Below are 24288 nucleotides of genomic sequence, written 5' to 3'. Positions count from 1 at the left end.
TTTAACAGTACATCATATACTTGTAGACAGTGTAACGATACATACTTTAAATGTACACACTTTGATTATATTTATATAGTTTAAAAGTAAACTTTAAATATACAAACACTTTCACTATGCATACTTTAATTGTATACAGTTAACTGCACACAGTTTAATTAAAGGTGGAGGGGCGACAGATGATAATGTCCACACACAAACTTAACCATAAATGTGATTATCAGATATCAAAACAAAACGTTTATTCAGCATATGAAATTTTTAGGCTAGGCAACACTGGAACAGCTATGATCGTGGTTTTTTAAAAAGCTGAAAGGGAAACGAAATCACGCAATCTATTTTGATAAAATAGAAGAGGCCCATTTATGACATTGATTAATCGGATAAAGAGTCTCTTTTGTTGTTTTTATTAGATCTATCTCAAAAAACAGAAGTTTAGAGAATTATCTGAAAGGTTTACTTATAAATAGGTATATCATATAATTTGAAAGGTATACTTTTAAAACAAATAATTTAGACAAACCCCACCTCAGAACAACATGGAAATAAATCAATAGATACAGATAAACCCACGACATCTCAACAAACTTTCAAGTTGCCCCACACAGTCGGAGGGCCACATACAGTATGTAATGTGTCTCACTTGGGAGGGCCACATACAGTACGTAATGTGTCTCACATTACTCAGGTATCAGGAAGTAGTGTAACTTTACGTAACTAGTCCAATATAATATTATCTAGTCAGGCTTGTTAACATCACATTACGGTATGGCAAAATACTTGAGTTAATTAATGCATATTTGTCAGTACATGTCGTAACATACCATTTACAGCAAAGGAAGGAAAAAAATGATGCTATACCCACTGTTAATAAACAGGTGTTTCTTTTTTTTTTTACATTTTTTACGAGACTATTGAAGCATCTTTTGCTTAGGTGCCAGAATCTCTATAGAAATAATATTTTATTAGTGTACTACACAAGCAAAGTGACGCACAAACCCACACACACACCCACCCACACACACACACACAAGCCGGTACCTTTAGAGGTCGCTCAGATGTTCTTTAAGCATGAACTCGTGCCAGGAAATGCCAGAACTTCGACAGTAGCATCAGACTACCTATCTACCAGACTACCTATCTACCATTCAACGTTCTATGAAGGTAAATACTAATACACACACACACACGTACACAGGGTAGTAGCATCAGACTACCTATCTACCATTCAACGTTCTATGAAGGTAAATACTAATACACACACACACACGTACACAGGGTAGTAGCATCAGACTACCTATCTACCATTCACCGTTCTATGAAGGTAAATACTAATACACACTCACTCACGCACAGAGAAAAAGGACAGAAGCACCAGACTACCTATCTACCATTCACCGTTCTATGAAGGTAAATACTAATACACACTCACTCACGCACAGAGAAAAAGGACAGAAGCATCAGACTACCTATCTACCATTCACCGTTCTATGAAGGTAAATACTAATACACACTCACTCACGCACAGAGAAAAAGGACAGAAGCACCAGACTACCTATCTACCATTCACCGTTCTATGAAGGTAAATACTAATACACACTCACACACAGACACACAAATAAAATAGCTGTAAGAATAGCTTTATAGTAAGTGAAATGGGAATTCCCATATCCTATTAATACATTTAGCTCATATGACGTCACAGAAAGTTAAGGACATGGAGTACTCACAAAAGGACAGGTCACTACACACCGACAAGAACAGAGGAAATTAATGACATGGGTGTCAAAGGATGGTCGAAATAATTGTAGTACACTTACTGGTAATAATTGTAGCACACCTACTGGTAATAATTGTAGCACACCTACTGGTAATAATTGTAGCACACCTACTGATACATGTCTAACGTGGATGCTGGGTTTCTATGTCTAATACGTAAATGGCATAAACGGCCAACGTATATTTAGTGTAAACATTTTATTTTTAAACAGATGCACTTAGTCTGAAATATAATATCCGAGTATTTTTTTATACACAGCAGCTGATAGGAGCATGTTAAAATATCGATCTGGTAGTATCGAAGTGGTCATGGGCGAGCGATTATCTAGTTGACGGAACTGTCGTGAATGCCGAGGGTTGTGGGAAAACGTATTGGGTGGGCCAAGTCTCACCAGGCTCTACCAAGGTTTAGATCAGCTGTAAGGTTAGTTATCTGTAAGTTATCTAGTAAATGGAACTGTCGTGAATACCGAGGGTTTAGATCAGCTGTGATGTTAGTTATCTGTTAGTTATCTAGTGAATGGAACTGTCGTGAATACCGAGGGTGGTGGGATAACGTATAGGGTGGGCCAAGTCTCACCAGGCTCTACCAAGGTTTAAATCAGCTGTGATGTTAGTTACCTGTAAGTTATCTAGTTGACGGAACTGTCGTGACGGCAGAGGGTTGTGGGAAAACGTATAGGGTGGACCAAGTTTCGCCAGGCTCTACCAAGGTTTAGATCAGCTGTAATGTTAGTTATCCGTAAGTTATCTAGTGAATGGAACTGTCGTGAATACCGAGGGTGTAGGGAAAACGTATACTATAAGGTGGACCAAGTCTCACCAGTCTCTACCAAGGTTTAGATCAGCTGTAATATGATATGCTAGACATCTTCAGACATGGTAGAACATGAGAGCCGGCAGTGTTAAAGCATCAACCGGAGACACGAGAGTGATAAAACAGCAGGTTCTAAATAGGCCCCTACAACTGAAGGAACTAGACAAAACAGCCAGATCTACAACAGGAACTAGATAAAACAGCCAGATCTACAACAGGAACTAGACAAAACAGCCAGATCTACAACAGGAACTAGACAAAACAGCCAGATCTACAACAGGAACTAGACAAAACAGCCAGATCTACAACAGGAACTAGACAAAACAGCCAGATCTACAACAGGAACTAGACAAAACAGCCAGATCTACAACAGGAACTAGACAAAACAGCCAGATCTACAACAGGAACTAGACAAAACAGCCAGATCTACAACAGGAACTAGACAAAACAGCCAGATCTACAACAGGAACTAGACAAAACAGCCAGATCTACAACAGGAACTAGACAAAACAGCCAGATCTACAACAGGAACTAGACAAAACAGCCAGATCTACAACAGGAACTAGACAAAACAGCCAGATCTACAACAGGAACTAGACAAAACAGCCAGATCTACAACAGGAACTAGACAAAACAGCCAGATCTACAACAGGAACTAGACAAAACAGCCAGATCTACAACAGGAACTAGACAAAACAGCCAGATCTACAACAGGAACTAGACAAAACAGCCAGATCTACAACAGGAACTAGACAAAACAGCCAGATCTACAACAGGAACTAGACAAAACAGCCAGATCTACAACAGGAACTAGACAAAACAGCCAGATCTACAACAGGAACTAGACAAAACAGCCAGATCTACAACAGGAACTAGACTAAACAGACAGATCTACAGAAGGAATAAGACAAACAGCCAAATATAAACAGAAAGCGCGAACTAGACCAGTGATTCTTAATCTTTTTTGAGGTACCAAACCCCAGCAGTTTCATAATCACATTGGCCGAACCCTTTTTAATAGTTCTATCGTCCGCACAAACAAAATCCGAACGTGAATCAAACGAGGTGTGTGTGTGTCTTGACTTCCGCAGAACCCCTGGGGTTCCATCGAACCCAGGTGAGAACCATTGAACTAGACAAAACATCTAAACCTAAATAAAACAGAAAACCATTTTCTTTTTAAATGCCAGAGTTTATTAAGTAAGAAACCTTATTTTACAATTACAGTTACACAATCAATCAATATGAGATTTAAAGTTTACAATTACAGAAACACGATCAATCAATATGAAATTTAAAGGCTTCAAATCTTCAAAGCTTACATCAAAGCAATGCATATGGACTAGAAGATGAACCCGGTCGATCTTGGCAAAGTTCTGAGACTGCCTATCTAATGCTAACATCTCAACTCCAGCTAGCGATGGAATAGCGATACAATAAGACCCAACATTCAACTCACGACTGTAAGATGCTTATTTATTTACCATAGGCTGGGTGAGTGGCAATCGATGCTTACATAGGTTGAAGGGGCTCAGCGTAGACTTTGGCAGTTAAACACAGCCACACGATATGGCCTCGTCCGGTCCTCAAACTCAACATACCCTCACATTCTATGGACCCGTTTGACCGCTAAACCCAACATACCCTCACATATTATGATGGACTAGTCTGACCGCTAAACCCAACATACCCTCACATTTCATGATGGACTAGTCTGACCGTTAAACCCAACATACCCTCATATATCATAATGGACTCGTCCGGTCGTCAAACCCAACAAACTCTCACATGACATATCATATATAGATAATGAACTTGACCAACCGTCAAAAGTAAAACAAAACATAACCACCCATAACGACCGTCCCAAACACATCATACCTGATCAACACTAGCATGCCTTATAGCTAAAACGCAACATATAACCACACATTCTATATTATGTAAGGGCTACGCCTCTGACAACATCCTTTACCACGGCGACTGCTGAAGCGGTGAATACCTGATCACGGAGAGCATTATGTATTCTAACAGAGGGACAAATAGAAAGTGCCTTGAACTAGATGGGATGTCATGCATGTAGTTGTATGCTTGTCATGTCAGGCGTATAGTTGCACACAAGTCATATCATGCAACTGTGCACATGTCATGTCATGCAAGAAACTGTGCACATGTCAAGTTTGATGGTAAGGCGTGTGGGTTTTATGTGGGTTTTAATTTTGTGAGTTTTCGGTAGATCATGAGTTGGTGAGTTTCTGTTGAGCTAGTGGGATTTATGCTTTATAAACCTATTTTTATCGAGGCTTCAAAAAGGTGGGTTTTCGAAAAATGGAATATTGAAATACACATTCATATTTAGTAGGTTATGTGTATTTTGTCGCATTATAATGGATGTTGTATAACCTTATAAACGATAGTTTCGTTACGTGTAAGTTTATCAAGCTTGTAATGCTGGAAGCTGTGTGTAGGCCAAAGCGAGTATTAAGTGGTCAGATTAACACATGTGTAAAACTTGGTACCAAAGTGTCTGATTGTAATGTAAGTTAACTGGTAAGTCGTAATCAGCCCATACGTCATGATAAATCGTGCAAGAATCCAACATATATAATGTTGAATTCTTTACTCCACTGTGATGGGGAGGGGGGGGGGAATCAGATCATGTAAAGACATCTGGTAAAACAAGTTTCAATCTCTCATCGACCTCTGACCTCACATAGCAGACGTGTCCATCGACCTAAACATTGAACAAACACGCGCGGTCCTGTAACGTCTCATACCCCCCCCCTCCCCCGGAGTTTGTTAAAAACAAAGGTGTTAAAGCACACTGAAAAACGTTACTTACGTCTCAGTGACGCTTAAGGCCAAAACACGTCTACGGCCACTTACGTCATCAACGTGCCGGTGAGTGGTGAGATCACAAGGTAAGACGCTGGTAAGTTTACCTGGGAACAAAGACGACGGCTAGACCACGTGTAACCGTTAGACCACGTGCCCTCACCAGCGATGAGACGCCAACACACAACAGGACATCGATTATCGAACCTCGTCGGCTCAAGTGTCCGTAGTCTTACAACACTTTTGTACTTACAGCAGATGGTCGGGGCTGTCTTCTCGGCAAGGGCCAACTGAGGGGGGGGGGGGGGGGGGGAGACTTTACGGGCTCGTAAGTGTCTCACATACAAGATATACACAGACATTGCGATATCATAAGTCACCGGGGCCCTGGATAATTTTATAGGTGGGGCGCTTCATCATTACACTCGGCTATCGGCCCTGCTTTTCATCGTTACACTCGGCTATCGGCCCTGCTTGTCATACTTACACTATGCTATTGGCCTTGCTTCTCTACACAAGGTTCTCTTCAAACGTCTAGAAAACGTTAAGAGGAGGAAGGAGGCGCCGGGGAGAATATTCTAAACACTAATAAAGTCCCTTTCATTTTCTGTTTATAAGAGTCCAGACCTGTCTTGTCATAATCATAACGCTATAAATTGCTTTATCTCTGCGCTCTGCTCTATAGCGTGACAAACATGCAAATCGCTTATATCAAGAGAAAATGATACATGTATCCAGCACTGTCCCATAGCGTAGCTAACATGCACATCACGTTTATGAAAAGTTAACTACACATGTATCTAGCACTGTACCATAGCGTAGCTAACATGCAAATCTTGTTTATGAAGATTTAACTACACATGTATCTAGCACTGTCCCATAGCGTAGCTAACATGCACATCACGTTTATGAAAAGTTAACTACACATGTATCTAGCACTGTACCATAGTGTAGCTAACATGCAAATCTTGTTTATGAAGATTTAACTACACATGTATCTAGCACTGTACCATAGCGTAGCTAACATGCAAATCTTGTTTATGAAGATTTAACTACACATGTATCTAGCACTGTAGTGTAGCTAACATGCAAATCACGTTTGTGAAGAGTTAGTAACACATGTATCTAGCACTGTCCCATGGTGTAGCTAACATGCCAGCTGTGAGTATGAAATTATGACACAGATGGCTATAGGTTGTACGGCTGTAGCCTGACACGGCTTCAAAGACGCATCCATCTACCGGTAGACTCGCATGGTGGATGAGTGCATTAATGGACCGGCATGGACGCAATTAGTTCCCCCACCCACACACCCACATACAGTCAACAGAGAAACAAAATCGATTTGATGTAGTCGGATGCTGGTGGCGATCAAGTCGTGTGGGGCGAATACGTAAAAAAAAAATACCAACATCATCATACATAGGAGATAAGGGGGGGGGGGGGGTCGTCACATCATGGTTATATATTGAAGAGAGGAGTATTTCTGTTAGTCACTACCTACTTTGTTTAGAGTAATATAAAGGACTATCACTGTTCCATTGTCTGATAATTAAATAGCCGTAAATAATTACTAGTTGAGATTTTTTTTCATACTCAACTTTAGTTTACCAATGTCAAGTGGAAAGAATGTGAGAGTCCCCCCTCCCCCCCCCCCAACATAAGATCCACTACACTACCCCTAGAGTACCTGCTTACAATTAACTCCACTATTGACTACCTTGAGCCCACAAAAACAAAAACCTGACAGTTTGAACCACCGTGCCAGATGCTCCCTCCCGTCAGTAACCGGTACACTGACTTCGCGCTTCAATTTGTAACCTGAGTCACCACGGTCTTGTTCTTGTGGTGACGGTACGGCTCTCCCTTATTTGCTTACACCAGGTAGAACTTTGATTCAGTCCAACCAGGGGCGGCGTCTATGTAACGTAGCAACACTGAGTTGCTGAGGTTGAGAGGCAATGAGAGGGGGGGGGGCTAATAGTATACCATGGATCATCATCATCTTTTCCAGTTTGTGCCCAAGACACGCGGGGCAGATGAAGTAGTGTTCATCTGTTAACATTACCTCGGCATACAAGAGAATATGTATGTGGTCATCACTATGCCCAGACGCCTTTTAGGTACCCATCGGAGCTAGAAGGTCTACTGACTTGAACCCGGATTCGAACTCGAGACTCTCGGGTTGGCAGTCAAGGGCTCTACTGCTATGCCACACTGTCCCCAAGTTGCAATGGATAATTCTTTTAAAAGATTTTAGAATCCAACCCCTCCCCTATCACCGAAAGTATTGCCGATAACGGTAGTTGCAGTAAGGTTTGTATACAATATAATGACAGTGTTAGTACTTTTAAATCCACACAAATTAAAGACAATACCAAGTACAACGGACGCTGCCAGTCAAGGTCCTTGTCAGCACACAACACTGTGGCTATTACTGTCACCATGAGCCGTCAAAAATTAAGTAAACCTAAACCAGATCACGAAGTCAAACTCATCTGTTCGGCCTCGCTCAATTAAACACAACAATGACCATAAACCACCTCCCGTGCTAGGCATGCTCACAACGACATATGACACCAAGACGACAGAGCAGCAGCCCGGCCGACTGGTCTATACGGCTGACAGCTGTCACGGCGTCAAGACACGGATTAAACTACATATCACCCAATCAGTCACACTCTGGGGATTATCGATCATTCGAACTAGTCAGGGTGTCAAACATCATTAAATCGGTCACACTCTGATAATTATCGATCATCAGAATTAGTCTGGTAAGTATCGATCCTAACAAGGTATTAGTAAGTCCGGATATCTATTATGGGGCTGCTGTTAGTGTTACATAATGTAGTTGTCAAGTGGGTAGTGCAGCTTGTAAAGCAATAATTATGTCTGAACTATCTGGATGAATGACTAGTCTACAACATAAAGTAAGCTGGCCAATTTAAATGTAATCAGTGACTCAGAATATATTTAAAAAGAAATATTGAATTAATCAATACAATTGTAAGCAATCAAAGAGGGATGTGTAGTGAGTGAATGGGGGGGGGGGGGGTGAGGGGGAGTCAGGTATTAACCTATAGCTTTAAGTCATAAAGCCAGGACACTGACCTAAAACTTTACCCGTCGGCACAGTCTGGTCACCACGTCAGTCATCGGCAGTCAGGTCAGCACTTCAGTCATCGTCAAAGTCAGGTCATCACTTCAGTCATCGTCACAGTCAGGTCATCACTTCAGTCATCGTCAAAGTCAGCTAACCTTCCCTAACGGCAAACAACACCGTTTTGCCTTAACCAGTGAACGATCACCAGTGAACTAGTGGCTGCATGTGGTTGTATGTAGTCTGAAGGTTACGAACTAAGACCAATGCAGACAGCATTAAAAGGGAGGGGATGTATCGCCCGTCATCACACAACTTAAACCAACATAGCCACACGCAGGCTGCCGACATAAGCTGATACTAACATACATGTTTCACCAACTCACACCTTTCTAGGAGAGTTTGTATTGGTAGCTTACTTATATGGGAGGGGAGTTGATTAGGATCATTGGTTTTGATGAGGGATGGGACTAAGGGGAATTTAGTTTTAATCTAGTCAAATACTAGATCTATAATTTAACTTTGTTAAATACTTAAAACAATGCTGGCAACATTGCTAGCCGTCTACAACTTTATTCACGAATCTATGTAAAGCCGTTTCCAATTTGAAGGACATTACCCCCAAAATGTGCCTATTACCCTTATAAATATCTTATCAAAAGTTGATCTTTGAATGACGGACCAAAGGTTACGACAAGCGTATGACTCAGTCATCCACAGCATGACCGCCAAAAGCTTCACTCATGACTTGCTATGACAATATGTAGAGTTAAACAGCCGTGTATACAAACATCCATGACAATGATGTGTGGAGTTCTACAGCCGTGTATACAAACATCTATGACAATTATGTGTAGAGCTCTACTCTACTGCCAAAAAAATTACCATCATTCGTCTCAAGTCAACTATGACCTGCTTACTTCGATTAACCTAGGAGATTAGCTAATCCTACAGGATCAAAGCTGTAGAGTAAGGCTGACATAAACTGCCGACATAATGCGTATCATCCGTGAACAAACATAACTCTATCTGGTAGAGCGGTAAATGGACTTACAACATTAGAGGTCATCCATAGATGACATCACGCTTTTTAACGATTTTTTTTACCTCCGCATCGTCACAAAAAGCCACACCCACCTCTAAAATGGCGTCAAAAAACCCCTTAACATTGCAGTGCAGTTGTTATTTTTTTTAAACAATTATTTCTAAAATATTTTCTAAGCTCGTCAACAATTTCGGTTACAAGGTACAAAAACAGCCTTTTAAAAACGCGAAATAACGGCTAAAATTCATTTCCTAACATCACCTTTCTAACATGTAAAAGTGTCATGTCACCCTTTCTTAAACCCTCCCCCCGTCACAAAATTCAGACACCCCCCTCCCACCTGAGTGTAATGTCGTTTCTGGTTAAAAAAAATTAAAAAGTAGAACCTGAAAACGTATGTAACAAGAAGTAGAGACACACTGTGAACACGAAGAACGACAGCGACATCTCTTAGGACTGGAAGACAGAGAACTAACGATTGATTTCCCATCACAAAAATAGATTCTCACATTAGCTAATGCTGACTCGGCAAAGCATGGATGCCCGGGTTCCATAGCCTGATTCAAGATTACGCCTACAGGCATTTTTAGGAAGTTTTCCAATAGCAGCACTGACATAATCGAATCACAAGTACCAGTACCTCCGATAATCGTGCTTTATCTTGTGTGTGTGAGGGGGGGGGGGGGCGTCCTTAAGATTCGGCTTCAAGTATCGTCGTTATCTCTGACACCGGCAGATAGAATACGGGGTACATCTCTATTTCTCATGGTTCTTTTGTCGGTCACATTATTCAATACTCTCTACACATATATAGATGGCTTAGTGTTTTCTCTGAATTTAAGTATGAGTGAAGACGTATTTCGATTTGCGGTCTGAAAGATGGTTGGTTGCCAACTGCACAGTAGCGTAGCGAGGGGGGGGGGGGGGGCGGGAGGGGGGACACATGTCCCCGGGCGCCGACCTTAGGGGGCGCCAAAATGGGTTGGAAAAACAAATTGAAAGGTTGAGGGGGGTGCAAATCGAAATCTTGAGGGGGGGGGGGGGGGGGCGTGCAAATCGAAAAGTTTGTCCCCGGGCGCCGGGAAGGGTCGCTACGCCTCTGCAATTGCAGTATTGACTCACTGATTATAGTTGTCTATGAAATAGTAGCCTCACATAATATAGTTGCCTATTGACTAAGGATTCAGATTGTAATTGTCTATAAAAATTGTGGTTTTACGGATTAAAGTTTCCTACTGAAAAACGACGATACATTTTAGTTGCCTAATGAATAATGAAAAGAGATTATGTTGCATATTTATGGCTATTGAATAATGACCACATATTATTGTTGCCTATTGAATAATAACCAGAGATTATAGTTGTCTATTTAATAATGACCGGATTATAGTTGCCTATTGAATAAAGACCACATATTATAGTTGTCTATTGAATAATAACCAGAGATTATAGTTTTCTATTTAATAATGACCGGATTATAGTTGCCTATTGAATAATGACCACATATTATAGCTGCCTATAGAATAATGACCAGAGATTATAGTTGCCCGTGGGTAAACAAATCACACCAGAGATCTTGTCTAGCCTAAGAGAGAGACCGACACGGTTCGAATTGCCGTGCGATATTTGCAGGCCACCGAACACATCTTATCCTTGTATAAATAAGTGAACAACAGAGTGGACAGAGCCGGGGGAGGAAGCCATCAAAACGGCTCAACATCGATTGGTGATGACGTCGGTAGACTACGTCAAACATGGCTGTACTGTTCTATACCTCAAGCCCTACATGCTGAAACATGCCCAGAGCCACCAGTATGAAAATTAAGGCTGTTGCAGTTTAAAATATGACATAGACAGGTCATAAGTGACCAGATAAAATTACCAAAAGCGGATCATTTCAATTAAAACGGGGTGAGGGATTGGCAGGCAGCAAACGTATGTTAAACACAGAAGTCTCTGTATGCTGAAACTGTGTCAACAAGTGATGAAATGTAAGGCTGTTATGTATAGACTATGTATATCTAGAAGATGACAGCGTGGCCAGATAAAGATGTACTCACGCTAAACGCAGTGGAGTTGGGAGATTGTGTAAAATATTGGAACTGAGCTGTATAGCACCATATTGGTAGACTCAGATTTATGGTTAGGTTTATTAAAGCTTCTGTTTGATTTTGATAGGCACATACTTTCATTGTTCACATCCCCCTTCCCTCCCGTTCGTGCAGCTGAAGTAGAGATCAGCTGTTTCAATAACCTCGGTATATGGTCAGCACTTTGCCAGTCACCTGTTTCCTTAACACTAGTCAGGTACCCATCACAGCTGGGTGGACTCATGGACGTCCATCGGTCACGAGCAGTAGCGTAGCGAGGGGGGGCATATGTCCCCGGGCGCCGACCTTAGGGGGCGCCAAAATGGGTTGGAAAAATAAATTGAAAGGTTGATGGGGGTGCATATCGAAAGTTTGAGGGGGGGGGGGGGGGGTGGTTCAAATCGAAAACTTGAGGGGGGGGGGGGTGCAAATCGAAAGTTTGAGGGGGGGGTGTGCAAATCGAAATCTTGAGGGGGGTGCAAATCGAAAAGTTTGTCCCCGGGCGCCGGGAAGGGTCGCTACGCCTCTGGTCACGAGTCCGAACCAAGATCCGAACTCGAGACCTTCGGGATAGCAGCCAAACGCTAGAACTAAATTAGACCTAAAACTGACAACGGTTATGTAACACACTAAAGACTAATTCACCAAACCAAAAAAAATAAATTTAGACCAGAAACTGACAGCTATTATGTAACACACTAAAGGCTAATTCACCAAACCGAAAAACAAAATTAGACCAAAAACGGACAGCTATTATGTAACACACTAAAGGTTAATTCACCAAACCGAAAAAAACAACAGAATTTGACCTGAAAACAACGGCCTAAGGCAAATAAAGACACAGAGGTCGTGACCTTTTCCTCGTGTAAAGAAAAGGTAGTCTGACACAACAGTGCAGCTGTTGCAATACCTTAAGACCCACAACGTGGTAAATATCCACTTCACAGCTTAAATAGTCTCCACACAAAAAAAAAACCCATCCAACTTTTCGGTCTCAACTATATGACCTAGTTACCTACATAGTGTTTCATTTTTTTTTTTAGTTTTTTTTCCCGAGATAAGTAAGTTGCTTACCTCAACTATTTAAGAAAAAAATATCAGCAGAATTGGGTGAAAAGAAAGGGGGGTAAAAGGTTATCACCATTTTGTTGGTCCAAAAATTTAAAACATCATCAGCTAGAAGAGACTGTTAGAGAACTACACCCAGCTAAAGGGTCAAAGTACAACCTTATGTAATTAATGAAGTGAGGTCACATGCTTCATTAAGTAGGTCATTGTCTTTGTTCTGTTAGCTGTCACTGACAGTGATTTATTTTTTCTTTCTCTTTATTTCATTAAGGTGGCTCTTTTTACCCACACAGAAAGCTGCTTTTAATTGATAAATAAATAGGGATAATTTAGTCTGAACAGTATAACTAAATACATATTGTGTTTATAATTTATCCTTTTTATTTGTTTCGTTCAGAATATGTTGGAATGAAATGCTAAAAAGAGAATCTACAAGAATGCTAAAAATGACAATAGATCTATATAGCCTTAATGCAGTGGATGTCAACATAATTATTATTTGAGGCTAATTTCTTTACTTTATACCTCATTTGAATACCTGTAGAGTAAATGCTGTTTCTGGACACAACTGCCTCATTGTGACTTTATTCTATTCTGCCTACCTTATGATCTAACACACAATATACCTAGTAAGTCAGAAATTGTTTGGAAAACACAACACAAAAAAATATTGAAAATGGCAAATAGCAGTACTTTCAATGAAACTCAAGGTTAGCACATATATATATTTTTCCTGATGCTAGGTAAGGGTTCATTAAAAATATTTTTCGTGCAACACCCAAACATAAGTGAAACATTGGTAGTAAGTACTCAAAGTTAAAGCATATATATTTTATATATATATATATATATATATATATATATATATATATATATATATATATATATATATATATATATATATATATATATATATATATATATATATAGGGTAACATTGATATCTCTACACTGGGTGCAGGAAGAAGCTGCTAACCCTCTGTTTGAGGTTGATTAAATGATGCACTTACAAAGTGCAGTATAGACATACCCTGTCATCTATAGAAAGAACAAATGGTTGCTACTACTCTAAAAACCTTGAAACTAATTGTACTCTGGTTACAGAACTCTACGTACAGCTTATATCTATGCCGTCCTCCATTTGTGTACCCATAGCATAGAGATAAACTTTCAGTCTAATATTTCAGTTACAGCCCCTCAACTTAATCGAAGAATCCTCCATTTTATTTCTATAATGGCTGAAGGCACCCAGGCAACATCTACTGCTTTTCTAGCTCAGTACCATATCTCTACATTGAGTAATGAAATATAATAAGTCTTGTATTTTCCTAATCTAGCCTGAGAAGAGGAGAGTAATCTGTCCAAGGAAATTCTGGAGGAGGACAGAAGAAGGTGAAATAAGGTCTGGCAGGTTTACATGGACACAAATAAAGACAGCCAATCAAAACCGACTCCGATGAAGAGATGGGGATGCAGCCCTTTGCTTCTCATGGGCCACAAAGGAACAATTCAAGTCAATCTAGTCTAGAAAAAGTTTCAAAAAGGAAACTTGAATATGGCCTTCTCATGCTTAAATATATCATTTTATCATAGGGCTTATATAATATATTAGGCTAAATCAATGCTGTTAAACTCATGAACTGTAAGCCACTGAGCCATGTCAGGTTGTTAGTAGATAAGAGTGCACAGTACACACTATTAACTTTAACTATATGGTATTGAATCACTATTTACTATTTTTTATAAAATTGAGTATTGGTCCCTATCCATTTAGTTAAAACTAGTTAGATATAGAACACTAAGAACCTAAATAAAAGGCAAATTTTATACGCTAAACGACAAAAAGAAAACGGCAAATAAACTAAGTCTAAGTAACTAAAGTAAGTAGATCTGGCCTAAACTAAATTTAAATTATAAAATTAATTAGGCCTAGGTAAATTCTAAATTAATCCTCAAGTTAAAATAAATAAATTAGGCCCCTAATACTAAAACAACAAATTAGATTTTAGATCTAAGCCCATTCTAAGCTAGATCTACTAGTTGGCTTAATGAATACCTACATAGATCTAGTAATTCTTGATGTTTTTTGGGGGGATTCTAGAATTCTATTACTATCAGCTGATGGGGTAAACAAATGCCTGAAAGTAGGAAAACATTAACAGCTGCCTCTGCAGGAATGCCACTTCTGACGGGAGGCTAAAAATAGCAGTCACTGCACATGCATAGCTGAGCATCAATCTACGTTTGCTTGGAAGAAATTGACACTAAATCCTAAAACTCTACCACATAGAAAAACAACAATAAAAATAACACACATCGGACATAATTTAAAGCTTACCTTTTTCTTAAGAATCTGTCACTAAATGAATCCAACTGGTTTCCACTGTGATGACGTATTGACTAAAAGTACCGATCCAACAAAGTAAACCAGGCAAAGTAGAGCACTGAGATAAATTTGGATAACCTTTGTTTTCGTTTTGAGTTTTCAGCTGTCACGTGACATAATTTATTTATTTTTTAGCTTTTTAATACAAGTTAGAAAAATTAGCAAAGCAAACATATTTTTTTAGAAACAATGTCATTTAAATGTTTAGACAAAAAAATAATTTTATAGTTAAAACAATTTGAAAATTAATAATTTGTTTTTAATTTCATAAATTATTTTATATACATACATTATCGCCCACATCATGTAGGCATCGGTGGTCTAGTGGTAGAATACTCGCCTGCCACGCGGGTGACCCGGGTTCGATTCCCGGTCGATGCAACTTTTTATTTTAAATAATGAATAATTTTTCTTTCTTACCAGATCTATACACTAATCATGTACTTTAGAAGTCCATATTATAATTTTAAAGCAAGAAACGTCCTAGTAATTAACTGAGGCTGACTCGTAATTGATTAATGAGCTCTTACTTTTAAACGTTCAAGGGAAATAAGTCAGTATTATGATATAATGAACACAATTGGAGTTGTCAACCCTGCAATCCTGCAATCGATAGACTTAATTAAATGGTGCCCAGTAAAATAGGCAACGGGAAAATGCGAAAAAAAAAATTAAAAATACGCAGCCAGCCAAAAAGCACAAACAGAAATTTATGCGCACAAAAAGTGCACAATTTGTTGTGCGCATTCTCCCTTTCCTCAATTTTTGTCACCCCTTAAACTTCAGAGATTACGTCATACTCCTAGATTTAGAGGGGATGGGGGTGGAAAGTGGGGGTTAGTAATATTGTAACAATGTGTGAGGAGAACTACTCTGTTGACGAGCTGTTTTTAAATTAATCTTATACTTTCTTATTTTAAGCATCTATTTATAGTGTGTTCGTAGAAATTATTACATTTAATAATTTGTATCGCATATTTTCAATTCCATTAACATTTTGTTAAAACACAAAATGTTTCTGTTATTAATGGTTGGTAATGTACATGTTAACGGTATTGGATAAGTGTAATAATATTGGTAGCGTACTAACTGGGATAATCTGTAAAATGCTGGTATTCAACCGGTAGGAGGGTCTGTGCCGCTTCTCTACCGGGAATATAGTAAAATTAAATGTAATTTTCAGTATGTATTCAACTGTCACGTGCACTAAGTCACGGACAGGGTAAAGTAATAATAAGTTTCAGCAGCTAATGCAGTAGTAGCAATAAGTAAACTTAATAGTGGTAAGCTGAAGGTCTGATGACTACGCTACAATTCAATGTGCGCAGTTTACAGCCTTAAAGTAATACAACCTGGTCCGATGACCTCTTGACTCTGGCAAGGGTTTACGGCCGGTGTATACAACGAACTAATCAGGTCCGATGACTACGGGTCAACTCAATGCCCGCAGTTTACGGCCTGTAGTAAAATAATAACTATAAGTTACTTAAAAAACACAAAGTTACTGCAATAGTACAATTTTATTTATTATACTTTTAAAACTTAAACATACGAATCATACTTATTTATAGGTATTACAAACCATACAGTTATTATAGAATGAATGAAGTAAATAACACAAAACCATGCACGTAGGAGTAGGGCCGACGGCCCAAACGCCGCGTGTGACACCACCAGCTGAGCTCAGTGCTGGAAGAGTGCGAGATTTCTTTGTTGCATCCCCTTATATTCATTAAAACATTGGCGGTGTGTCACGTGGACAATCTAGCCAACTAGAGAGGGGCCTGCGAGGGGGACGAAATATATGGTTGTACGTAGCAGTAGAGAGGGGCGGGGAGTAATAGAGCAGGTAGAGGGTGGTGGAAGAATAAAATAGAGCTAGCCTAACGGTTTTACCGTCACAGTACATACTGTCCATAGTTATAATTCCCCTAGCTCAGTCCAATGATTCATCAAAATCTGCCGCATTTTAAAAAACTCTCAGTATTTTGTTTTTTTTGATGATTGTAAGCCAAGTGTATGGCAGTTCTCACACCACGTTGAGCGGACAAACTTTGTTGCCGGTTAACCATTAACAGGTCTGTAAGGCTAATCGCGCAACAATAAAATAGGCATCAATTTTCATAGCTGGTTGTTTAAAGTAAGATTGATTATGATTGTTTGATTTAGACAAATGTAGAGAACATGATATCTCAATAAGGCTAAGTATTTTTACAAATGAATTTTTAAAAATAATTTGTCATAGATGAAATTGATATTAACTTTAGTGGGTACATCTTTTCAAGGTCTATATAATGGAAGTAAAATACTACATATACAAAGACCTGTCTATTAAGTATAATAGCACGTCCAATCAAGTTGCTGTTTCCAATCTTTAAAAAAAAAATTCTGGTATGTCTAAATAAAATAAGTTAAAATTAAAATTATGTTTCACCGGACTAATAATTGTATATTTTTGTTAGTTAGCTACAATGCTATTATTTGGCAAAAAAAAAAAATTATAGCATTTAGGGCTGTCTACGACTGTCCCAGTGCTTCTTCCAGACTATTTTCTCCGGGGGGGGGGGGGGGCACTTGAAATTTTCGGGGGGGGGGGGGGGGCGGTAGACTTTTTTCGGGGGGGGGGGGGGGGGGGGGTAGGCTGAAATGCCTGGAAGAAACTCTGGATTGTACTCAAGTCACAACTCACACCAGTAGGGTTAATTTGAGTGTTTTATTTTTTTCATACGTTACAAAGCATCGTAAATGTGAAAAAACATAATTTACATCAGTTTGATTTAAACAATTTGAGAATATTTTTCGGATCATAAACCTTGCAGTAGTTTCGCGCCAACGTTCTGAGTTCCTTCAGCGTAGTCATGACGACAGTGAAAAGTTTTCTCTGTTCGGGGCTGAAGGTGGTCACTGATTGGCTGGATGACGTCATGCAAGATGGCTGCTTCCTAAGTTCGTGGAGTAAGCATTGAACAAAACTCGCGTGGAGCTGTTCAACTTCCGGTTTGTTTATTAATGAGATGCAGTCTGACGATGTCAAAGTTACAAGCTAGAGGTTAGAGAAAAATATGAATGTGTATTGTTAGTTTTTTATTTTCTTTCTTTAGTTATTTTTTTTTGTACGATTTATGATTGGATAAAAATAAGAATGAATCTATTCAAATAAGATAGGCTCTTACAAAAAAAAATACTGCTATTTTTAGAATGTTAATATTGATGGTAATATCAGCTGACACTTTTATATATTCATTTTGACGAAAATTTAGGTAGATTTATGCTAACAGGCTAATGCTCTGTTTATAGGACAGTCCATCTATCAATATTTATGATTATTGAGGCAGTGCCCCCGCCCTACCACTGAGGCAAGTTCAGAATTTGTTTCATGCATTTCTTGGGTGCCCTCCCCGTCCTTCCGAAGTATGTCTCACTACCCCCTACCCCCACCCCTCCTTCCACGAACGAAATAAAATTTATTTACAAAATATATACTTAAACCAGTGTACCCTCCTTCCTGACCCCCCCCCCCTCCACACAGGAAATTGTCTGAAACACTGAGCAAGTCTATCCTCCCTCCGCCCCCCCCCCCCCCCCCCCCCGTCTGAACGAAATAGAAAAGATATAGGCAAATATTAAAATTATACTTTAATCGGTGTATGCCCCCCCCCCCCCCCCCCCCAACAAAAGTTTAAGAATTTAGCCATGTGTTGTTTTTGTGTTGCTGTAAACCATGAATTTTGTAATGTAGTTGGAATGATGAACGTTAACCTTCATGAGCATGAGAGCGTTGGTTGAGAGATCCAGTTCCCTGATGGTGTTGAGCAGAGGGTTTACAGTACTGGTGAACTCTTGACCCAGCTCTTCGTGGAACTCGTGGAACTTGTAACTGACTCGGTCAGCTGTTGGATAAAAGAGGAATCAAATATCAACGAAATTCGCAGAGAACGATTTAAAAAAAAATTAACGCTTCATGTTTTATGTTGAAAAGTAAAAAAAAAATTTGTGAAGTGTCCGTCAAGAATAAAAGAATGAAATGTTATCACAATGTACAATATCATATGGCTAAAAATAACTTGTAAAAGATTATACGACAATGTAGGAATCCACTGTTTAAAGCATAAAAAGGTAAGCAGTGTCTACTAAGAAAATGCCCTTAAATAATATATTTATATAAATTGTTTTTTTGTTTGTTCCGTTCTGATCACACTATTTTTTATTTACTCTGAATACAAGCTGTTTACTTGGTTAATCGCTAAAATGAATGTAACTGTATTTCAATGTTTTTGCCCTTTTCACATTTAATGTAACCATTGATCAAACTGATAAACAAGGTAATTAAAAAGTCTAGTGACAATTTTAGCGCAATTTCCTTACGTTATCTAAAAATAGCTCTGTCGAAGCGTAAATCAAGAGCAGGGTTAGTAAAACCATTGGTTAGTTATTAAAACGTTTTTTATTAATTTTTTTTCAGTATTTTACATGTTTTATTTACAATAGAGTTACATGACTAAAAACCATTGCGCGTCTACTGAACATGATGGCGCAGCCATGGAACGCGATGGCGCAGCTATTGAACGTGATGACGTGATGACGCGTGTGGTGTGGTTGGAAAAAATGCCTACTAATTCGGTCAAAATTTTAATTAATTCAAAAAAAAATTTGTGACCGAACGAAAGGATATTTTTGAAAACTTTCTTAGGCAATATTGTTCTAAATTATGGCAGGAATCGATTGGTACATGTTTCAAGTCGCTAAGTGGTCTGGTTGCCGAGATATGGGCCAAAAACTGCTTTTTTTCGAGGTTTTTTGGCTTTTCCGGGAAATCCATGAAAGAAACCTGAATTTTTATGGCCTATGCTCATCCTCGTAACTTGCTTAACATATTTGCTTTTGGAACTAGTCCTCGATATTGCTTCGTTGAGGAGGAGATACGACTTAAAGCTGCGGACACACATTCATACATTCATCCATCCATCCATCCATTCATCCATCCAGAAATGACGGGTTAATAAACGCAATTCTCCAGAATGGAAATTGCGCTAAAAAAATTACCCCAAAATGAATCATTTAAAAAAATTCGGAGCTCTGAAGAAGGAAAAAAAAAGAATGCTACCTTTGAGCTTTGACAAAATCCAAAATTCCATCCAAGACTTTTTAGCCAAAGTCATCCTGTCGTCTGCACACAAGGTCACGTAGCCAGGAATGTGATTCAGCAGACGGATGTAATCTCGAATAAAATTTTCGATTTTTGGAAGTCCTGAGCTTTCCCTGGGTAGTACATCTGGAGCGGAGAGGACCCCTTCGTGATATAAACATGAAACTTCTAGCACTCAAATAATATGGTTTTTACAGAGCATTAAAACGCTGTAGCTCTAGCTTGACAAAATTATCTGTATATTTATAACTAAAAGAAAATTGAACTACAATTTCATTATCAGACAGTACCTTAAAGTTTTGTATAAATCTAGTAAAAACGATGTTACCTGAATGATCAAAGTTTGAGAAGACAGAACTCAGATTTTCTATCATTAGTTCTAGATTCTGAGCATGTTGTGAACTTGTAGCACCGTCGTCCAACTGCTTCGCTTCCAGAGCATCTAGCTCGACTTTTGTATGCGAGTAGCGTCCTGTTTTGATGCGCTCACGTGACATGCCGGCCTTGAGACATTTCTGGAACCGGCACGCGCCGCACGCGCCTCGCTTGGTTCCGGTGACGTCACACGCCCCGTCGTTTGGGCACGATGAGCTCCTTTTCCGCTTGAGGGCGCGTCGGAAAAACTCGTTGCACGCCTCGCAGGAGTTGACGCCGAAGTGGAGACCTGAAGCGGAATTGCCGCAGACGAGACAGGGCGGAAGTTTACGACCACGTGTTTGCTGTTGAAACGTCTGTATATCTACCTCGTTTATGTTGACGTCATTAACCGTTGAATTGAATAACGGTTTCACTACACCAGAAGTCGGAGCTAACTTAAGCTCTTCTGTGTGTTTGAGCTCTGAAGATTCTGTAGATGTGCTGCAGTTTTTAGGAGCAAGACTGAGCAGTAAAGACGTGGCTGAGAATGCGTGTCGATTGGCCGTTGTTGTCTGCTCTACGTCTGCTTCCATTGGTACATCAGAATTTGTACATGATGACGCAGTGGTCACCTGACTCGATTGAACTGTCATGGCGCTTCCCATATCCAAAGTTTCGTTGACTCCATCTATAACTTCGAACTCGATATATTCCGAATCCTCAACACAATCTGTCTCTGTATTTAGTTTAAGTTCAGGGGTATTTAGCGTAAGTTCTTTGTGGGGGTCGGGTTGGAATGAAACGTTCAAAAAACTTTCTGGATTAAAATTATCGTTTTCTTCCTCTATAACAACCACATAATCAAAATACTCAACACTGCCTGTCTCTGTAGTCTGTGTTTGTTCAGGTCTAGTTAGTTCAGTCACGTGATGGGGGTCGTTATGTTGTTCTGGTTGAGCTGAAACATTCGAGAAATTTCTTATACTCAGAGCTTCGTCAACTTCTGCAAAACTTTCAAACTCGACGTATTCAGAACGTTCATCACTGACTGCCTCTGTATCTCCTGTTAGTTCAGGATTATTAGGCATCGGTTCAATACAGTTGTCGTGTTCTGGTTTTGCTGAAGATTTCACTAGACTTTCGTTATCCGAAGTTTCGTTTTCTTCTTCAATAACATCGACAAACTTTTCACCACTGCCAGCCTCTATATCTAGTTCGGAATTGTTAGGCCTCAGCTCGATACCAATGTGTTGCTGTGATTGCGTTAAATTTTTCATTAAACTTTCGGTACCCGAAGTTTCGTATTCTTCTTCAATAACCTCGATATATTCAAGCTCTTCAACACTGCATGCCTTTGAATCTAGTTTTACTTCAGGATTGTTGAGCTTTAGCTCTGTACCGTTGTGGTATTCTGGTTGCGCTGAATTTTTCATAACATTTTCTGTACACAAAGTTTTATTTTCTTCCTCAATAACATCAACAAACTCTTCAACACTGTCTGCTTCTGTGGTCAGATTTTGTGCAGGATTGGTAAGTTCGGTCGTAGGGCGGGGGTCGTATGGGTAATCAAGTACGGCCGGGGTTAGGTCCACCAGGGGTTCTTTGGCTAGGCAGAAGTTGGGCGAGTCTGGGTTGAGGGTCTGTAGTTTTAGGGGTAAGGCTGTGGGGTCCGTCACCGGCATGAAGACCCCGGTCTTCTTGTGGCCCGCCGTAGCAGCAGGTTGGAACATCTCGTCTGTTGGATCCGACAACTCACAACAGGTATCAGAGCTGTCTCTGTTGTCTTTACCGGAGGTGACGTCACATAATAGGAAGTCATCACCCATGAGTACGTCACTTACGAGGTATGAAGACTGTTTAAAATTTGAAGTATTTTCTCCTGGTAGAGCGTTCATTTGGTAGTTATGGTTTTGTGCCGTGTTGGTGTCACTTACCTCTACTTCGTTATTTACGACCGCTGCGTTAAAAGTTTTTGTTTCACCACTTGGTTCACATCGTCCGCATTCGCCGACCTCCAAGACCTCGCCCAGCGTTTCGATGTGTATCAGATCTTGTGAATCTACCGTTGTATCGCCACTTATCATATTCTCAAGGCCACAGTAACTCTCCTCATCCGGGTTTGAGTGTTTGTTTCCTTCAGTCTCAACTGACCCGTCTGTGTTGTGTATGACGTCATCGGACACCTGTCTCACCTGATGTGTATGACTGACCCACGTGACCTGGTGTTTACCCGTGTGACCATCGCTCACACTTTGACCACTGCCGCTTTGAGAACAACTCACGTGGTCGTCTGCTAGAGCCTCGTCTGTTTCCAGCAACATTTTTTTCTTGCGCGGTAAATATTTCTTGCCGCCAGGTGTGCTGGTGGTGGCGGCTAACACCGGAAATGACGAAGGGCGCGAGGGTTTTTCGAGCACGTCACAGACTACAGGAAATGACGTCACTGAATTCGACGTATCGCAGCAGACTTGTAAGTTATCCAACCGCTTCTGGGCGCGACCCCTGCCGAAAATTCTGTCCAGACCTTTTCGACAAACAGGTCCTTTACTGCCGACGTCGTCTGCGGATTGTTTTAACTGACTGGTAGCCATGACGTCAAGGCTGTCTTTAAGAGAGAGGCAATCCTGACTGGCTAGCTGTTTCTTCTCGGCGATGAGCTCGTGTGACGTCATCACCTTGAACGGAATAGACGGACACAAACACGGATCGAGGCAGTCGATATTTGGTTCAATGACCGCATCGGAAATGTCTTTCCCGGCGGTCTTTGCGGCAATACATTTGTCGACGTCAACGACTTTGTGGCCAATAGAAGGACGCAACGAATCAATGTCCGTATCGTCTTGACCAATGAGTTCTTTCCCGGCGGCCTTTGCGGCAATACATTTGTCGACGTCAACGACTTTGTGGCCAATAGAAGGACGCAACGAATCAATGTCCGTATCGTCTTGACCAATGAGTTCTTTCCCGGCGGCCTTTGCGGCAATGCATTTGTCGACGTCAACGACTTTCTGACCAATAGAAGGACGCAACGAATCAATGTCCGTATCGTCTTGACCAATCAGATCTTTCCCGGCAGCCTTTGCGGCAATACATTTGTCGACGTCAACGACTTTGTGACCAATAGAAGGACGCAACGAATCAATGTCCGTATCGTCTTGACCAATGAGTTCTTTCCCGGCGGCCTTTGCGGCAATGCATTTGTCGACGTCAACAACTTTGTGGCCAATAGAAGGACGCAACGAATCAATGTCCGTATCGTCTTGACCAATCAGATCTTTCCGGGCGGCCTTTGCGGCAATACATTTATCCACATCCACCACTTTGTGTTTTATAGACGGATTCAAAGAATCCACATCCGCTTCTACAATTTGATTTCCGGTTTTCTTTTCTTGATTGCTGCCTGCAGTACCAGAAGCGTCTCCTGTGTCGTGGTCTTCAAAGCGTTTAAAAAAAGAAAGATAAAGAATTTTCCCAATGTCGTGCAAATAATCGTCATCTAACATTGAATTATCTTTACTATTCCCTGCCTCGTTTTGAGTTGTTTGTTTACTCCCATCACTTCCGGCATCTCTCCCGCCCTGCTGTGGTGGCGCCCCCTGTTTTTTATCCTGTATAAAGCTGTAGATATTGTTGACATTGAACGCTTCTCTCGCGGCCTCGCGATC

General features: G+C 40.3%; 2 protein-coding genes and 1 non-coding gene across 4 annotated transcripts in view; 1 reads left to right on the top strand and 2 right to left on the bottom strand.

Annotated features, from left to right (window-relative positions):
• Positions 1 to 15192, bottom strand: part of LOC131953653 (ATP-binding cassette sub-family G member 1) — a 65451-nt gene extending 50259 nt beyond the window's left edge. For both annotated transcript variants that reach the window (XM_059316944.1, XM_059316945.1), the window contains exon 1: positions 15073 to 15192. The gene's annotated coding sequence lies outside the window, so the exon portion shown is untranslated. The remainder of the gene's footprint in view (positions 1 to 15072) is intronic.
• A 238-nt stretch (positions 15193 to 15430) lies between these two features.
• Trnag-gcc (transfer RNA glycine (anticodon GCC)) lies at positions 15431 to 15501 on the top strand. Its single transcript has one exon. It is a non-coding gene; the product is annotated as a tRNA-Gly (tRNA).
• Positions 15502 to 17809: 2308 nt separating this feature from the next.
• LOC131953667 (uncharacterized) overlaps positions 17810 to 24288 on the bottom strand; it is a 9003-nt gene continuing 2524 nt past the window's right edge. Inside the window, exons 2-5 of the mRNA XM_059316972.1 lie at positions 20595 to 24288; positions 20225 to 20410; positions 18880 to 19010; positions 17810 to 18163 (exon numbers count right to left, since the gene is read on the bottom strand). The exon at positions 20595 to 24288 is cut by the window's right edge and continues 290 nt beyond it. Coding sequence (XP_059172955.1) covers positions 17888 to 18163; positions 18880 to 19010; positions 20225 to 20410; positions 20595 to 24288 — 4287 coding nt within the window. The 3' untranslated portion in view covers positions 17810 to 17887. The remainder of the gene's footprint in view (positions 18164 to 18879; positions 19011 to 20224; positions 20411 to 20594) is intronic.

Source organism: Physella acuta, unplaced genomic scaffold (genome assembly GCF_028476545.2).
Source record: "Physella acuta isolate Inbredline_101_S28 unplaced genomic scaffold, ASM2847654v3 ptg000937l, whole genome shotgun sequence".
Lineage (NCBI taxonomy): Eukaryota > Metazoa > Mollusca > Gastropoda > Physidae > Physella > Physella acuta.
Note: the sequence above shows the minus strand (reverse complement) of the source record. Positions and strands in the feature narration are given on the sequence as shown.